General features: G+C 17.8%; 6 protein-coding genes across 6 annotated transcripts; 4 read left to right on the top strand and 2 right to left on the bottom strand.

The window, feature by feature from the left end:
• Positions 1–393: 393 nt before the first annotated feature.
• PGAL8A_00313800 (mitochondrial ACP precursor, putative) lies at positions 394–983 on the top strand (the record flags this gene model as incomplete). Its single annotated transcript, XM_028672151.1, has 2 exons — positions 394–744; positions 876–983. The coding sequence occupies 2 exons, from the start codon at positions 394–396 to the stop codon at positions 981–983; spliced, it is 459 nt and encodes a 152-aa protein (XP_028528733.1).
• Positions 984–2656: 1673 nt separating this feature from the next.
• On the top strand, positions 2657–7096 carry PGAL8A_00313700 (amino acid transporter, putative; the record flags this gene model as incomplete). Its single annotated transcript, XM_028672150.1, has 1 exon — positions 2657–7096. One exon carries the CDS (start codon positions 2657–2659, stop codon positions 7094–7096), a length of 4440 nt encoding a protein of 1479 aa, XP_028528732.1.
• A 385-nt stretch (positions 7097–7481) lies between these two features.
• On the bottom strand, positions 7482–11711 carry PGAL8A_00313600 (conserved Plasmodium protein, unknown function; the record flags this gene model as incomplete). The annotated part of the gene is made up of 1 exon (XM_028672149.1): positions 7482–11711. One exon carries the CDS (start codon positions 11709–11711, stop codon positions 7482–7484), a length of 4230 nt encoding a protein of 1409 aa, XP_028528731.1.
• A 622-nt stretch (positions 11712–12333) lies between these two features.
• Positions 12334–12561, top strand: TIM10 (mitochondrial import inner membrane translocase subunit TIM10, putative; the record flags this gene model as incomplete). Its single annotated transcript, XM_028672148.1, has 1 exon — positions 12334–12561. The coding sequence occupies one exon, from the start codon at positions 12334–12336 to the stop codon at positions 12559–12561; it is 228 nt and encodes a 75-aa protein (XP_028528730.1).
• An 821-nt stretch (positions 12562–13382) lies between these two features.
• On the top strand, positions 13383–14772 carry PGAL8A_00313400 (conserved protein, unknown function; the record flags this gene model as incomplete). The annotated part of the gene is made up of 3 exons (XM_028672147.1): positions 13383–14438; positions 14540–14620; positions 14749–14772. 3 exons carry the CDS (start codon positions 13383–13385, stop codon positions 14770–14772), a joined length of 1161 nt encoding a protein of 386 aa, XP_028528729.1.
• A 461-nt stretch (positions 14773–15233) lies between these two features.
• PGAL8A_00313300 (zinc finger protein, putative) lies at positions 15234–18266 on the bottom strand (the record flags this gene model as incomplete). The annotated part of the gene is made up of 1 exon (XM_028672146.1): positions 15234–18266. The coding sequence occupies one exon, from the start codon at positions 18264–18266 to the stop codon at positions 15234–15236; it is 3033 nt and encodes a 1010-aa protein (XP_028528728.1).
• Between the last annotated feature and the right edge of the window lie 738 nt (positions 18267–19004).

Below are 19004 nucleotides of genomic sequence, written 5' to 3'. Positions count from 1 at the left end.
AAAAAAAAAAAAAAAAAAAAATAAAATAAAATAAAATAACGTAACATAAAATAAAGTAACATATTTATATTTATATAAAAAAAAAAAAAAAAAAAAAAATTAATAAATATATATATAAAAAAATATAGCAATACGTTTTCATTTAATATTTTGATAATATAAAGCATATCCACTTTTTTATACAATAAACTTTTTAAGAAAAATAAGATTTGTATTTTTATAATATATATGTAATAAACACATTAAATTTAAATATAACATAAAACAATATAAATTAAAATTATACAAAAAATAATTAAAATTGTAAAAAGTGTTAACATATTTTAGTTACGGTGTAAATATTAAATAAACAATCTAGGCTTATAGTTCTATAATTATGAAAATTTATGAAAAATGAAGAAAAAATTGATTCAAAAAATTTTTTTTAATAAAAATATAAATTTTTCCTACATATCTAGAAGGGGATATTTTAAAACCCTATTACAAAATGATATGAAACACAAATGGAATGGTTTCTGTAAAAATAATTATATAAAAAGTGAACAATTCGTCAATTTCTCTACGGAAAAAAAAAGTGAATTAAATTTCCTCAGTAAAGAGCAAATAGAAGAAAAGGTTATTACTGTCTTAAAAAAATACTTACCTAATGATGCTGAAATTAAATATGAAGAAGAATTAGAAAAAAACAAAACAAAGGATAATAGAGCTTGGGATTTTTTGGATACTGTAGAATTTTTAATAGATGTAATATATATCACTGAAACATATAAAATTTTATTATAAAATTCTTAAAAATATAATATAAAATTTTATTTCAATTATGATTTTTATATTATAAATTTTTGTTTGATTTTTTTTTTTTTTTTTTTTTTTAGATTGAATCTGAATTTAATATTACAATTCCTGATGAAACAGCCGATAATATAAAAACTTTACAAGAATTAATAGATTATTTAGTTCAGTTAAATACCAAGAAACCCTAAATTTATTGTTTTTTATTTTATTTCAAATATTACATTTACATTATAATTTAAAGTAATATTATGAATACAGAAAAACATATTTTTAATTAAGATTTAATGATAGAAAAAATTATTTTTTATTTTTATATATTACTTATTTTGTGTAAATATAAACATTTTATTACTCTTTAATAAATTTGAGTTACTATTTTTCCTAAATAAAAAAGGGAAATGAAAAAAAAAAAAAAAAAAAAAAAAAAAATTCATTTGGACATTTTTATATTATTAAGCAAATATAATATAAAATTCTTTGTAATATTTTATAATTCCTCTGTTGTATTTTAAAGTTTATATTAAATATATTATTTAAAAAAATTATGAAATATTTTTTAAATTTTAATAGGAAAAAATTTTCCGACATTGTTAGATAATAAAACAAATTATTTTATTGAAAAGAATAATAAATTAATCATAAATTTTTTATTTAGAAAAAAAAAAAAAAAAACATATGAATTATTGAAAAAATATTACCACAATTAAAAAAAAAAATTATATATATAAGTCTAAATAAAGTTAATTCTTATGTATATTATTTTGTGTTCTTTGTTAAATTAGTTTATTTTATTATAAAACATTTTACTCCTTTGATTAAAAATTTACAAGAAACATTTATAATGTTGCACACAACTTTTTAGTTGAATATACATATATTTCTTTTTTTTTTTTTTTTTTTTTTGAAATAAGCATTTAAATAGTTTATTAAGAATTTAATAAAATTATAAGGATTTAAAAATACTATAACTTTTGACATTTTATAGTTATTTCTTATCTATAACTAAAGTAATAAAATAAAAAAAAAATTTGTAGATGCATAAAATGAAAATAAATATCATCATAAGAAAATAATAATATGAAAAAGGTAACATAAATATTTTTAAAATTAACAAAAAAAAAAAAATTAGGGATAGAAATTACTTTTGTAGTTCTTAAAATTTTATATCTTCTAGAAATTATTAAAAAGATATTAATGTTCTATAATTTATTATTTTAAAACTATAAGAAATGTCAGATGTGTATAAGTTTAGGAAAATTATGTGTAATTTCTTAAATATATATTCATGGACTATTTTAAAAAAACAAAATGAAGATTTTTAGTTAAAAATGATATACAAGATGATTCAAAAAAGAATATAAAAAAATTTTTCCATCTATAATAAAAAAAATTTATTAAAAGAAAAAGCATTTAATTTTTAAGAAAAAGAAAAAAGGCCAAAAAAAAAAAATATATAAAAATTTTTTTTTTTTTTTTTTTTTTTTTTTCTCAATATGGAACAATTGTAAATATTACACAAACACATTATAAAGTAATAAGGATATAAATGTAATAAACAATATTGTAAAAGCATTTATGAAATTTTTTTTTAAAAAAAAATATATATATATATATTTAATTTTTAAATATTAATTATACCATAGTTATATAATAAATTTTTTTTTTTTTTTTTTTTGGAATATTTAAGTGAATATACTTTTAAACATATTAAAATTTTTGGGGCTTCCTTCTTATCAATGAAGTTACAAAAATAATAATCAATATGATACAATAAAGTAATAAAATAAAAAAAAAAAAAAATAAAAAAAAACAATACAATAATATAATAAAAATAAAGAACTGTAAAATTTATGAAGATAAAATGAGTGATGAAAAAAATACCAATTATGACAAATTAGAGGTAGGAGATATCCTTTTAAATAATAATAATAAATTACCAAAAAATAAAATGAAAATTTATAATAAGGAATATATAGACAAAGTAAAAAGATTAAAAGAAAAAAAATATTTTGGAAGTAAAACGATAGGGAAGGGTTCTAGTTATGTTTATTTAATTAACCAAATTTTTGGATCGGGAATAGTGTCTATTCCTTATGTCTTTAAAAGTTGTGGATGGTTACCATGTCTAATTATGAATATCTTAATTTGCATTTTAACAACTTTTAATACTTTATTATTTTTACGAACAATGACTATGATACCTAATAATATTCATTTTAATAAAAGATATGAATATATATCAACAGTTTGTTACTTTTTAGGAAAAAATAACATATTTTTTTTATTAATTCAGATTTGTTTTTATGCTAGTATATTGGCAAGTAATATTATTTCTATAGTAATAGTATCACATGCAGTTGATCACATATTAATAAACTTATTCGGTTATACTATTGGTTTTGTTTTTTATCCAAATTTTGGTTTTACATTATTTAACAATATTAATGATTTATATTATACGAAAAATTATATATTATGTATAACTATAGGTTATATAATAAATGCTATTACATCAATATATTTTTCTCAATCTAATTTAGAGGATAATATGAAAATACAATTTTTATCATTTTTTTTTCTAATGAGTACAATATTTCAAATGATTTATCTAAGTATCCTTAAAATATATAGATATAATATAAATAATGTAAATATTAAACCAAAAATTGGAATAAAAAAATATTCTGATATAAAATATCCAAGTGCATTTGGAAATTTTAATTTTAGACAACTATTATCATCTTATATTGCTTCTTATTCAGCTGTAACAGTTATTCCTTGTTGGGCTAACGAAATGAAATCAGATGTAAAAATTATAAAAACTGTATGGTTATCTAATTTTTTTTGTTGTTTCATTTATTATATTTATGGGTTGATTTTATGTACTGCTTATCCTCATATTAATAATGATAATATATTAAATGATATTTTACAAAATCCTCTTATAAATATTTATATGAAAATTTCTATTTATCTGTTTGATCTATTAACCATAGCACCTGGTATATATGTATATTGTATTGCAACAAGATACAATTTAATCAATAGTAATATATGTTCAGAAAAAATAGCGTTTATTTTTGGTACTATTTTTCCTTTTTTAATATCATGGTTTTTTACTTCAAGTTCCTTTTTTGAAAATATATTTACTTGGTCTAGTTTAATTTTTTCTTTTGCATGCAATTTTATTACGCCATCCGTTATATATTTAATAGCTTGTAAAAATATTCCATATTCAGAAAAAAATCCTTTAAAATATATTCATGTTTTATATGATCCCAATGAATATAAAAAAAAAAAGCCTCTCTATAATATTTTATATTCTAACTTTAACGATGAAAAGAGTAATTTTGATTATTCAAATCAAAACTCTATTGATATAAAAAAAGAAATACAAAATGAAAAAAAAATACTTCAGATTCAATCAAAGTATATTATTAATGAAGATAATCAACAAGAGTTGAAGAAGTTTAATGTTAACTCCAGTGATATATATCATACATATTTTTTAAAAAGTAATTCTTTTTTATCAGATGAACATCAAAACACAAAAATATCTGAAGATTCTATTAATAAACATACTAATAATTTTAACGTTAATGAGGGAAAAAATATTAATTTATTTAATGCAGGCCAGGTTAATGGCACAAATACTCTAAGTAATACGGACAAAGTAAATAAACAATTATATTCAAAATCAAACATTAATGATAATGAAAAACGAAATGATTTTTCATATTATTCTCTTCAAAAGAAATATGAAATATCAAACTATAAAAAAAATTCTAATCACAATTATGATGAAGAAAAAATAAATTTTCAAGATAATGGAAAAAATAAAGGTTATCTTTGTGAAAATTTTATTATACCAATAAATAAAGAACTCACAAGTTGTGTTCATAAGGAAGAAAATCCAATAAAGAAAAAAAAAAAAAGTGTTTCTTTAAATGTGGATAATAATTTAATAAAGTCAAATACAGAAGAAAGTGAGTGGAAAAAAGAAATAGGAAAAAAAAAAGAAAAAGTAACAATGCATGAATCTTTTGAAAAATATGATTATTCCAGTAAAGATAATATAGAAAAAAATAAAAAAAATTCGGATCAATATTATAATAGAGAAAAAAAAAAAGAAGATATATTTACATTTCGTAAATATAATTCTTTGTTTAATATCAAGGTAAAAAATTTACCTGATAACTCAATAAAAAAAAATAAATTGCCACATATTATTAGAAAGTCAAGAAAACATAAAACTGTTATGGGTTTTGAAAAGAAAAATAAAAAGAATAAAAGTGTGTCTATAATAAGTGCAAAAGAATCTTCGGAAACTTCTGATTTTAGTGATGACATTTTAAATGACAAAATAATAGCTGATCTATCAAGAGATATATATAATGATATAAGAATAATAAAAAAAAATTATGAAAGAGAGAAATATTTGATAAAATTTTCAGATATCTTTGATTCTTTTGTAAATTTGAAATTGATACTAGAAAATGAATGTAGTGAAAAAAACTCATTAAATTTTTTTTATAATTCAGATGTTAAAGATCAAACTGATTTTTTAAATACTAAAAAAGAGGATCATATAATAAATGACAATTTATTACCTTTTAATAATTTAAATAGATATAGTTTGAATAATGGAAACAAGAAAAAATTATTTTTATCAGATATAATAAATAAAGAAAAAAAAATTGTTGACGAAGATAATTATGAAAATAATATCGAAGAAATACCAAGAAGACAAACAACAGAAAGTGATATAAATGTAGATATTTATGGAAAAAATAAAATTAAGGAGAACGAAGAAAAAAAAGAAGACGTAAATGATAGTAAAATTAATATAAACTCACTAAATTATTTACTTAATAATAATTCTCATATAAATATTAGAGAAGAAAAAATAACAGACTTTAATGATGATATGTATGAAGAAAAATTAAGAAACATCAAAAATGAAATTGACATGATTATAAATGGGATAAATAATAATAAAAATTTTACATGGGCCTTTGATGGAAATAAAAATAGAAATGATTCAAATATAATAATAAATAACAAAAATATAAATGTATCAAATGTAAAATGTTTTCTTCAATCAAATGATTGTATATACCCATCTTATAGAAAATCAAAAAGTGAAAGTCATTTTTCTATATTAAATTTAAATAAAACAAAATTTTATAAAAAAGATAAAAAAAACAGTTTATTTTTTTTAAATAAAATGCAAACTCAACATAATTCTTTATTAAATAATAAAATAAGTGATGATGATGATATTCATAAATATACTCAAACTAAAAGTGCTGATTATTATAGAAAATTTAAATTCCTAACAGAACAAAGTAATGAAATTTTTTTTCCCAGTTATTCTATATCGAAAGATAAAATAGGAGGAAGAAATGAATTAATCAAAGATTCTGAAAAAAGAAGTAAAGAGTGTAATGAAAAAAATGAAAATTATGTTAAAAAGGAAACCAATTCAATTAAGTCAGAAAATTTTGAATTTCATGAAGAAGGTTCTTGTAAAAGTAAAGAAAATATGAATTTTAAAGAAAAACACGATTTAATGAATGAAATAAAAAAAAAAAAACTAAAACAGGAAGACTCTATTGACCTAAATAAAAACAGTATTCAATCAAAGGATAGGTTATTTTACTTTTTAAATTCTTATAATAGAAAAAGTAGGATGTATAAGGATATAAATAGATTGTCTGTTCCCGATAATGTTTATAATGTTATCCCTAAAATTAATAAAATAAATGAAAAAAATAGTTTTGATGATAGTATAAATAATATTTTCAATTATTATAAATATAACTTTTTATTATCATTTAGCGAAAAAAACAAAAAAAAAGGAAATTTAAATATATATAAAAATATTAAAAATGCAAATATATTTTCTAATTATAGAAGTGAAAATAATAACTTAAATGAAAATATAAATTCATTAGAAAAAAAAAAATCAAAAAAATTATTAAATTTTAGCTCCAGATTTCATTATTTAAATAAATATCATAATGATGAAAAAAGGGAACCATTACTAAATAATTCTCAAAATGAAAAGCAATTTGATAATTTACCTACAATTAATTTAATATGTCCAGAAAAACCACTATATGGATATGAGGATGCATATCAAATAGATGATTATATAAATGGTAAAATAAATGAAAATATAATTCATGTTTATCCGTCTACATATTTAAGAATTAAACATGTAGAAATAACAGAATATTTACTATTTATTACAATAATGTTATTAGTTATATCAGTTCTTTATGATTTTATTTATTAAAAATTATATTAACATCTTTTTTTTTTTTCTTTTTTTTTCGTTATATATGTAAACTTTTTTAATATTATATAAAAAATAAAAGAGCTATTCTTTTTTGTATTAAATGTGAATAAGTTAATAATATAAATAATAGCGTCTTCTACTTATAAATTTATTATCTTTGAATATATTATCATATTTTTTGTTATTAAAAAAAAAGACTTTTTTTCATTTGATTTTTGTTATTAAAAAAAAAGACTTTTTTCATTTGATTTCTGTTATTAAAAAGTAACAAAAAAAAAAAAAAAAAAAAATAATAAAAAATATAATAATATATTTTAATTTAATATAACTAAAAAAATATATATATAATAAACAATGAATTCAATATTATTATAAAAATTATTTAATAACTAAAAAAATAATTATATAATTCCATATCATGTAACCGAAGTAAATTTCTCATTTCAAAATATGTTTCTATTGATACTGCTTGTTTTCCAATTAAATTTTTTACATTTTTTTTTTGTTTAGTTTCATTGTTTAAATATTTTAAATAAGAAGGAAAAAAAAGAGCTATAAATTTGGGTGTAATAAATGTTTCAGTAAAAGAAATTATATCATTAGCATGTTCACTTATTTTTCTATTTTCATCTACATTTAATTTGAAATGACAAGTTATTTCATGAAATTTATTAAAATAAAGCATTGGATTCATATTTAAGTCACTTTTATTTAAAGACGAAATGTTTTTATCTTCATTTATATCGTTATGTTCCTTTTTAAACTGGCTATTCCAGTATTCTATAATCAACAATATATAACAAGGAAAAAAACTAGAGAATAATTCATGGTTTCCTCTTAAAAAAAAACTATATTTGGATGCAATTATATCAATGTTATTTTTATTTTGATTAATTAATTTTTTAATTGCAATCATAATATATCTGTCATACAGTTCTTTTCTTACTATGCTAAAATGGTGGTAATATTTATTCATGGGATTTGTTTTAAATGTAAAAGGTATTTTGAATGAATCTGGGTTTTGTATTGAATATTGAAGTTTTTTTTTTTTAATTACGTCTAACGTATATTTCTCTTCTGAATTAGGAGGGAATGAAGGATTTCCAATTGGAACTCTAGGATTTCTGTTACATGAAAAATAATATCTATATGTTAATCTAAAATGATCATTTATAAATCTTATAATATCACCATTTAAATTATCATATGATTTCCTCATTAAAAGATTTGAGCAATCAGCTCCATGAAAAGAAAAATCAATAATACTCAAATTTGAAATTAATCTTGCAATATCAGATAAACTATTATAGAAAAATAAATAATTTTCTTTTAATAATGATAAAATTTGAAATTTCTCAGATATATTCATAATATCAGCTTTATTATCTAATTCTTCAAATATGTTCATATAAACACTATTTTTTTTATTTATGCTATCAGATACGTTATTATCATTCTTTAATTCTTTTTTATTAATAATTAAAGGATTTGAATTTTTTGTTTTATTTTTCATTTCTAAAACATTATCCATTGTATTATTGATTTTATATATTTCTTCATTATCCATCAAGCTTATAGATGTGTGTATATTTTTATTTGTAATATCTTCAGTATATTTATCTTCATTTTTATTTTTAAATGGACTACTTAAATGAAAATCGTATTTTAAACAATTTGATGATTGTATATCTCTTTCTGAAATTATTTCTGTACAAATGTTACGATATAATACTTTTTTAACAAAACCAAATATATCATTTTGGCATATAGTAGAAACATTATTTATTTCTTCAAAAGACATTTTATGTAGATCTGGAATTCTATTTAAAAAATCCAAAGCATTAAAACAAGACCTTATATCTCCATTGCAGTTATGTGCATAATGTTTTATAATTTCTTTTGTTTCTTTATTTGAATTTATCATTTTACAATAATATCTTTCAGTTAATATTTTTTCAAGATACAGTGGATGTATTTTTTTCAGTTTTATAAAATGAACATACGGAGAGTAATTAATATCAACTCCTAGTAATGTATTAACTGTTTTTATTTGTTCATATGAATTTATAAAAATTATTATGGGGTGAATTGTATAACATTCTAAATATTTTGAGAAATTTTTTTCTTTCGAATATTTCAAATGTTCCTGTTTACAAAAATCTACACGATTAAATACAAATTGCATAGAAGATACACAACTATCTCTAAATTCTTCTGAATATTCTAGTTCCGTAACTGGTAACTCATCAATAATAATAGCACGAGTTACTATATAATTTTTTTCATAATATAACTTCTTTTTTTCTTCTTCTCTCTTTTTTTTAAAATCTATATTCATTATATTTTTATATAAGCTATTATCCGTAACTAAGCAATCCATCTTTTCTATTGAATTATTACCTGTTAAGGAATCAATTACTTTATCTCTTAAATTAATAACTTCAATAAAATTATTAAGCAAGTTCATCTTTAATGAATTATTTTCATTCAGATAGGAAATTATATTTTCAAACACATTATTAGACTTATTTAAATTGTTTATTATTTTTTTATTTAATTTGTATATTTCATATAAGAAATTTTTCAACTTTTTAAATAATTTATCAGGTACATTTAACTCATCATCTGATTCTTCTTTTGTATTATTTACTTTAATTGAATCGTTTATATGGTCATATGAATTTTCATTGTAAAATGAGTCATTTGTTTTACTATCTAAGTTATCATTTTCAACAAAAAAGTTAATTTCTTTATATAAATTATTAGTTACATTAAAATTATCTTTAAAATTTTTAATAGAATTATTGTTTTTTATTGAATTTTTTTTTTTTATTATAGGAATATTATCTATATTTAAATTTTCATCTATTCTCCCATTTGAATTACTTGCTACAATAAAATCATTAATCATTTCTTCCTTTAAATAATTAATAACTATGAAGTTAATAATAAATATATCTTTTAAATAATTACTTAAAAATATATTATCAATTATAAGTTCTTTTACAGTATTACTGATATTAAAATCATTTATTATATATTCGTTAAAATTATTAGCCACAATTAAATCAATTAATTTTCCTTTGTAATTTTCATTTATGATGGAATTTCTTATTTTTTTATTTATGGAATTACTTAAAATAATATTATGAAGTCTTTCATTATTTTCTTTACTTTCTCTATATTTCATATCATTCATTCTCTCATTTAATTTGCAATCAATAGCTATACATTCACTTGCTTTTTGCTTTAAATTTTTAGTTATAATTAATTCTTTTATTATTTCCTTTGACTTGTTAGATTCAATAAAATATTTAATTTCTCTATTTAATTTATTTGATATATGATCATTATTATCCTTTTCATCGGAATTATTCATAATAATATAATTATATATTTCTTTTAGTCTAAAATTATTTTTTTTTTGTTTCTTCAAATAATCGTTAGAGATTAATAAATCTTCAATTTTTTTCTTTAAATTTTTTGTTTCAATTAAATAATTTAATTCCTCTTTCAAAGTATTAGCTAAAATTAAATCTTCATTGATTTCTTCTTTCAAATTATTATATAAATTTAAATTATCAATTATTTTTTTGTTTAAATGGTTTGATTCGTTAAAATCCGTATTTATTTCTTCATTTAAATTATTTAACTCATTTAAATCATTAATTATATGTTCACTGTAATTATTATCAGCAAATAAATCAATAATTCTTTTTTTCTTTATTTTATCCACTTCAGTAGAATATTCTATAATTTGTTCTTTCAATTTTTGAGATAAAACTAAAATATTACTTATTTTTTTCATTATTTTATTAGCTACAATAGAGTTCTTGTTTATTATTTTATTAAAATTATTAGATGCAAATATGCCATAGTTTTCCTTTTCTTTTAATAGATTTGCTTCAATTAAATTTTGTAATATATTTATAAATAAATCGTGTATTTTAAAAAAACCATTTGCTATTCTATTATTAATATTATTCGTTTCAATTGAATCTTCTATTATTTTTTTTTTTAGATTATTAATCAAAAAAGAGTCATTTATTTTTTTATTTCTATTATTATTTTCTGATGAAATCTTCAATATTTTATTTGAGTAAAAGATATCTTTTTCATCATGTCTTCTTTTTATTTGATTGGAAGTTTCAGTTAATACAAAGTTATCAATTTTTTTTCTCTCTAGTTCTTTTTTTTTTTCTAATAATATTTTTGGTTTTTCGGTACTCCCTATTTGGCAATTAGAATATAATATGAAATTATTGTAAGGATGATAATAATGGCTATTTTCTTCTTCTTCATTGATATTCCTTATATAATTAATATGTTCTTGTGATTCAGATTCGTAGTAACATTCTCTCATATTTAATTTATCACATAAATATTTTATTAATGTTGTTTTTCCGCTTCCTGGAGTACCTAATATAATACATATATTTTTCAAATTTAACACATCTTCTTCTTGCCAATTTCTACAATATTTTTCTAATTCTTTACTTAAAATTGGATCATTATTAAATTTTATTAAATTTATAAAAAATTTTAATATGCTCAATTTATCCTTTGGATTTATTAATATTTCATCAAAATTTTTCGGCATATAATTATTCATTTTATCACATCATTTTTAAAAAGAGAATTATTACAAAAAAGAAAAAAAAAAAAAGTCTCTTCTAAAAACATTGAGTCTAGATCGTTAAATACGTTTTAAAAAAAAAAAAAAAAAAAAAAAAAAAAAGAAAAAAGAAAAGCATGCATTATATATGTACATCACATTATTACTATTTTCTTCTATAAATACATAAATTTTTTTTATTTTTAAAATGGAATAATATCTATAATATTTTTCATCTTTTCAATATTAAAATAAGAAAACTTTAAATTTATTCTTTTTTATTCTTTTAAAATTATTCATTTTAATATTTATTTATTTATTTATTTTTTTTTTTTATTATTGGTAACATATAAAAAAAATTAATTTATTTATTATAAACGTTATTCATTATATTTTTTTACGTTATTTTATTTCTTTTAAAAATATATATAAGTTTTTTGAAAAACATTTTTTTAAAAAGCATTAAGAGATAAAATAATTTTTTTAAACAAAATAGCTTTTATTTTATTTAAAAAAATATATATATAAATATATATATAAATATATATATATATTTTTTAGTAATAGAAAGTATTTCTATTAAAGAAAAAAATTTTTATTTTGTATTTTTAGAAGAAAAATGAATGATAATATTAGTAAAGTAAATAGTACAATTGTAGAATTATTAGGTATGTCTGATCTATTTAAACGAATGCAAAATGTTTGTTGGGGAAAGTGTATACCAGATGTAAATGATCCTTTTTTATCAGTTGGTGAAACAAGCTGTGTTGATAGATGTGTTCATAAGTATATGGAAATTCATACATTAGTAGGAAAAAATTTACAAGAATCTCAAATTACAAAATAGAATAATAATAAGAAGAAAAAAAAAAATAAAAAAGAAGTAATATATTTTTTTTTTTTTTTTTATCTTAGATATAAATAATAAGCTTTATTATATATTTAGTATTCGTTTCTATCTTTTAATTTTATATTTCAAAGTCCTTTTATTTTTTTCTTAAAAATATTTACGATGTTATTTTTTAAAAATTATAAAATTTTTTTTTTCACGAAATTATTATTTATTTGTATTCTCTTTAACTTTTTACTTTTTTAATATAATCTATTAATATGCCTCCTAATTTACTAAAGTAATATTTTGTTATTTTTATAAAATTTATAGAAGTTTTTAACTTCATTTTTTTTTTTTGTTACTTTTGAAAAAACAAAAATAGAAAAAATCTGTCTATTATATTTATAAAAAAAAAATTATAATAATTTCAATACTATTATAAAAAAAAAAATGTTTTTTAATTTTTAAAATGTGAATGTGAATAGAAAGTTTTATTTAAAAGAAAAATATGAAAGTAAGCATAAATATATTTTTCTTTAGTATTTTTTTCAAATAAATTAAAAAAATGTATATATAAAATAATTATATATTTTTTTTTTTTTGAAAATATTATTTTTTATATCATAAATATAACATTTTATATAAAAGTATTATTAAGTTAAAATTTTTTTTTCTACATTAATATATATTTTATATTAATTGAAATTTTTTTTTTTTTTTTTTTTTTTTAACATGTTTTTAGTTATTTTTTTTTAATATGCATTTTTACTTTTTTTCTTATTTTATTTTTTTCTTTTAATAAAAAGTGAATAAATTTACAAAATTAAATTATTGATATGTTGATAAAATTCTTAAATTTTTTCATAAAGAAAAATAATTATTTTCAATTAAAAAATTACACTTTCAAATTTGAAAACAAAAGAAATTATGATTCACGACTTTTCAGAAAAAGCGTTAGGAAATTACTTTATTTTTTTTATAAAGAAGTTCATCCAGATTTAACCAGCAATTTACCTGATGATTTGAAAAAAGTAAATAATGAATCATTAAGTGTTTTAAATTCATATATTGATATTTTAAGTTCATCAAAAAAAAATGAGAATAACATATTTTTAGAAAAAAGTTTAGTATTTTTTAAGGTTTTTGAGAATTCTGAAAATAAAATAATTAAAGGAAGATATAAAAATATTATAATTAAATTGCCAACAATATCGAATAATTTATCTTTTGATGAAAAAGAAAAAATTACTGCAAAATTAATTTATGATATTAAAAATTCTTTAGAAAAAACAAAAAGAAAAAACATCTTTAATGATGATATTGAAGAAATTGAAATTACTGACAACATTCTTAGTACAAAAGAAACTAAAAAAAGAGGTGATATTAATAATATTTGGGAAGATTTAACAAATCATGTAAAAGATACCGAAGCATTATATCAACCGTGTGAAGAAGAGATAGAATTAAAAAAAAAAAAAAAGAGTTATTTTTATTATATAAAAAAAAAATTGGAATTAAAATTTCAGAAAATAAATCATAAAAAAAGAAGAAAAAAAAAATTACAAAAAATTAATGAAATTGCGAGTAAAATAGTTCAAGAAAAATTTCCCTATAATAATAAAAACAATTATGATCAGATACTAATCAATCAAAGTTATCAAATTATTCAAAATGGATTTAATCCCAATTTAATCTTTTTCCACAAAGATATAAATGAAAAAGAAAAAAGAATAGGAATAGAAAATTTATGTGGAATGCATTTAAAAGATGATGCAGATAAATGGTTATTAGAAAATTGTCTTAAATTATTGAAAAATCATAAAACACCTATTCCATTAGTTGTCTACTCTGAAAAAAAAATTCAATTATCATTAACATATGGATTCATATATGTAATTAATACTTCTTCTATATCATTATTTATATATATATATATTATTTTTATTTCAATATATATATATATATATATATATATACATTTTTCTCTTTATAGATTCCTTATGAATTTTGTTTAAATGATTTATTTACGTTCTTAGAAGATAATATTGATAAAGCAAGGAATATTAGAAAAAAGGTTATAAAAATAAAATTTAAATAAATTAATAGAAAATAAAAATAAATAAAAACTAAAATAAAAGAATAACCAATTATTTTATAGTTAATATTATTATATATTATTATATATTATTTTTTTTTCATTAGGTATTAGAAAGCTTTGAATTATGAATCTAAAAAAAAAAAAAAAAAAAAAAAAAAAAAAGTTACCAAAAAATGAAGTTATAGAAAATTAAAATTATCTATATTTTATTTTTTATATAAAGAAAAAACGAGTAAAAAATAAGTTTAAATTGTATTTAATCAGAATTTTAATAATTATTTTTGCATTTATTTAATTTTATAAATATTTATATATATTTCATAAAGTTTAAAACAAATAAACAAAACATAAATTATGTAGTTAAATACGAAAATGAACAGAAAAAAAAAAAAAAAAGGGATTTTATTTATATATATATCCTGGTATAAAAAGGTGAAAAAAAGTTTTATTTAGAATATATATGGAACAAACTAAAAAAAGCATTTAATAAATTTAAAATATAAAAAAAGAAAAAAAAAAAAAAAAAAAAAAAAATTTTAAACGAAATAACATATTAATAAGATTATATCCATATTAAAATATACGTATTTTATTTTGTTTTAATAGTTAATATAGTATTAGCTTGAACTTTATTTTGATCATCTTCATTTGATATTTTGTAAACATTTTTAATAGCATCTCTACAAAAAGGACAGTGAGGTAAGGAATCTTTTGATTTAAGAGAATTTATTATCATTGATCTTATACATGTTTCACAAAATCCTCCATGCATACATGGATATAAAACAACATTTTTACATCGTTCATCGCAAATTTCACAAAATTCTAACATAGAAGAATTTGTATCATTTAATTTGTTGCTGTTGCAAGTGTTGATATTATTACTCATAGACTTTTTAAAATCTTCCTTTTTATTTAAATAATTGTTATTAAAGATATTTTTTAAGTTAAAGATCTTTCTTTTTCTATTCCACCATTTTCTATCATCCAATTTATAAGAGTTAGAATTATCTTTATTTTTATCGTTACTTTTACATGTGTTATCGGATTTAATTTCACGATATATGTGCTCATTTATACGAATTAACGTAGTTACATTTACACTTTTTTGTTTATTTTCAATCATATAAAATTTCTTTTTATGGGGTCTAATTGATTCATGAGGTTGGGAGCTTATGACTTGAGCTTGTTGTACATATGAATCATTTAAAATATCAATTAATAAAACAACAATTGTTACAATTATAGTAATAATTGTAGATTTATGTATATTTAATAAAATGAAAACACACGCAAATAAAATATTTGCCCCAAATAAAAATTCATGAAAGAATTTAAAGAAAAAATAAATAGAAGAAAAATAATTATTACGTGTTTCACTGTATTTCCTAAGAATTTTATGAAATAAAAATGATAAATAACAAAATACTGAAATAACCCATATAAAATATTGAAAATGATAATTAAAAAGGGGATCAACATCATGCAACCACCAAATAATGCAATCATCACCTAATACTATTTCTAGAATTAATATAGTACAAACAGACCAGATATATTTAGCTAAATACTTCCTTTTACATGACAGTGACATTTTATAATTTCTATAACAAGTAAGAAAAATGAATTCGTAAAGAATTCTTGACAAAATTAATGTAATACGAATAAAAAAGAAAAATAAAGTTATAATCAAAAATAATTTACTAATTTTTAGATATTTTTTTGAAAGAACAAATAAAAATATATTATTATCGTTATTTTTAAGATTTTTTGTGGTTATATCGTTACAACGAATAAAAACAGATTCTTTTACTCTATAAACTATAATATCTTTTTTTTGTAATTCTTCAAAAGCTCTTATCGTATTTTCGTATAATTTTTCAGTATTTTCATGATCTGTTTTATAGTAATCCATTAAATTATTACAAGTCACTTTTAATTTTTTTAGTAATACACACATGCTATTATATAACATAAAATTGCCATTATTTATTTCTTCTTTAATTATATCATTTGTAATCATTAAATTATTTATCTCTTTTTCATTAAATTGAAATAAAAAATTAGTTAAAAACGTATTATTATAATTAGATTCTACTAATATTAATTTACTATCAATTTTTAATTTTAAAATATTATTATATAATAAAGAAAATTCGATGCTAAAAAGAATAAAAAGTATAAATATAAATAAAGTTGTTCTAATTATTCTATTCATATTGCATTCTTCCAAGTTAGGTTTGATTTCATAACCAAACATTTTACTTAAAAAACGTGGTTCAGGAAAGTGAGGATGCTCTTCGTTATTTTCATTTTCATTAGTATTTCTTAAATTTGTAATTGTTAAAACGTAATAATCTAATTCTTCAGCGTTCGAATAATTTTCATTAGAGTTTCTACTTCTAATAGTATTATTTAATAAAACATTTTCATTATTTGTATTTGTAAAATACTCTCTTTCTATATTAATGCTTGTATTAGACTCATTTGAAATTATATCATTTATATTATTCTCGTTCGAATTAAACATATTCACGTTATTAACAGTTAATATATTTTCACTAACGATATTCTCATTTGTAACATCCTCATGTGTATTATTAATTCTTAAGTTATTTTCTTCTTCTAAATTATCTTCTAAGAAAAATGATTTATCAGAAACAGTGTGTAATGCTTCATTTTTTTCATGATTTATTTCGCATTTATCTGTTTTTGAGCTGTTTGATATATTCGTTATTCCTTGATTCAAATTATCAAATTCTTTATTTTCTTCTCTTTCATTCTTTCCAATACTTTTTAAAGGTAAGGAATATCCTTCACCCAAAATATTATTTACAGAATTATTATTCATACATTGGTTGTCACTGTATGTGAATATATTATTATTATTATTACTATTACTATTACTATTACTATTATTATTATTATTATTATTATTATTACTATTATTATTATTATTATTAAAATTATTGTTCTCATTTAATTCAATATTCATACTTTTATTTTTTAAATCATTATTACTATTATTTAAATTATGGGAGTTTGAAATACTGTTATTATCATTGTCTACATTATTATTCATATTTTGCTTCATTTCATTCACATGTGCACTTATAAACTTATTTTCAGAACTATATACTTCAATCATCTGGAATTTATTTTTCCATTTTGAATTACTTATTTCTATATCTTGTATAAAATTTTTAACTTTATCATTACTAATTCCTCCCTTTTTTTTTATTTCATAAAAAGTTATATTATCATTTACTTTTGAAATGGAACTTTTTAAAATGTTACATGTATGATCATTAAATTCTCTTTTATCTTTTAAAAGAAGAAAATTAGAATTTAATCTTCTACTTTCTTCTTTTCTTCCATCTATATTTTTAAAATTCTTCATTTTGTTTTTATTTGTATGCATATTTATATTAAAATTATTTTTAATATTATTTATATGTTTCTTATTAGTATAATCCCTTTTTTTAACTCTTTTTTGTTTATCTTTCATTTCATTATTTTTAAAATATATATTACTTTTACAATTTAATGTAAAATTTATATCATTTACTTCTTTAAAGTTATTGGTGTTCTCATATTTTCTTTCATTATTTTTATATTTCATAATAGAAATGCGTTTATCAATAAAATAAAAAAAATTATTTTTGTAGTTTTTAAAAATGTTAATACTATTCGAATTAATACAATTAATTTTTTTTTTATTTTTTATTTTTTTTTTTTTTTTTTTACATTAAAAAAAAATAGACAAGAAAAACATATAATTTAATATGTATATTTTTTTCTTACGTATAAATATAATAGTCTATTTAGGAAGCAAATTAAAATAACAAAATTAAACAACACAAAGATCAAAATTAATTAAAATTAAAATATTCATTACATTATATAAAGAAAATTATTAAACAAATTTGTAATATTTAATTGTTAATATTAACAAAAAAAAAAAAAACAATAAATAACATTTTTTTAAAATTAAATAGAGAAACAAAAAGACATATTTAATCATAAAACGTTAAGCTCTTTTTTTTTTTTTTTTTTCTTAAAATTAATAGGTATGATTAAAATATTTCAAATCACATTAAAAGATTCAATATAAATAGAAGTTTATGTTTTCTGTATTATTTTATACAGTTTTTTTTTTTTTTTTTATTAATTTAGAATATTTAATTATTTATATTTAATGATAGTGTGTATTTATATGTGTAAACATATTTTTACAGGATTAAAAAAAAAAATGTTAATAAAAAAAATATGTACTATAAATAACTTAAAAATATTTTTAGTTATATGAATAATTATTATATCTTTTTTTTTTTTTTTTTTTTTTTTTTTTTTAAAAAAA

This window comes from Plasmodium gallinaceum, assembly GCF_900005855.1.
Source record: "Plasmodium gallinaceum strain 8A genome assembly, contig: PGAL8A_v1_87, whole genome shotgun sequence".
NCBI classification, from domain to species: domain Eukaryota; phylum Apicomplexa; class Aconoidasida; order Haemosporida; family Plasmodiidae; genus Plasmodium; species Plasmodium gallinaceum.
This window is presented reverse-complemented; position numbering and strand designations above follow the sequence as displayed.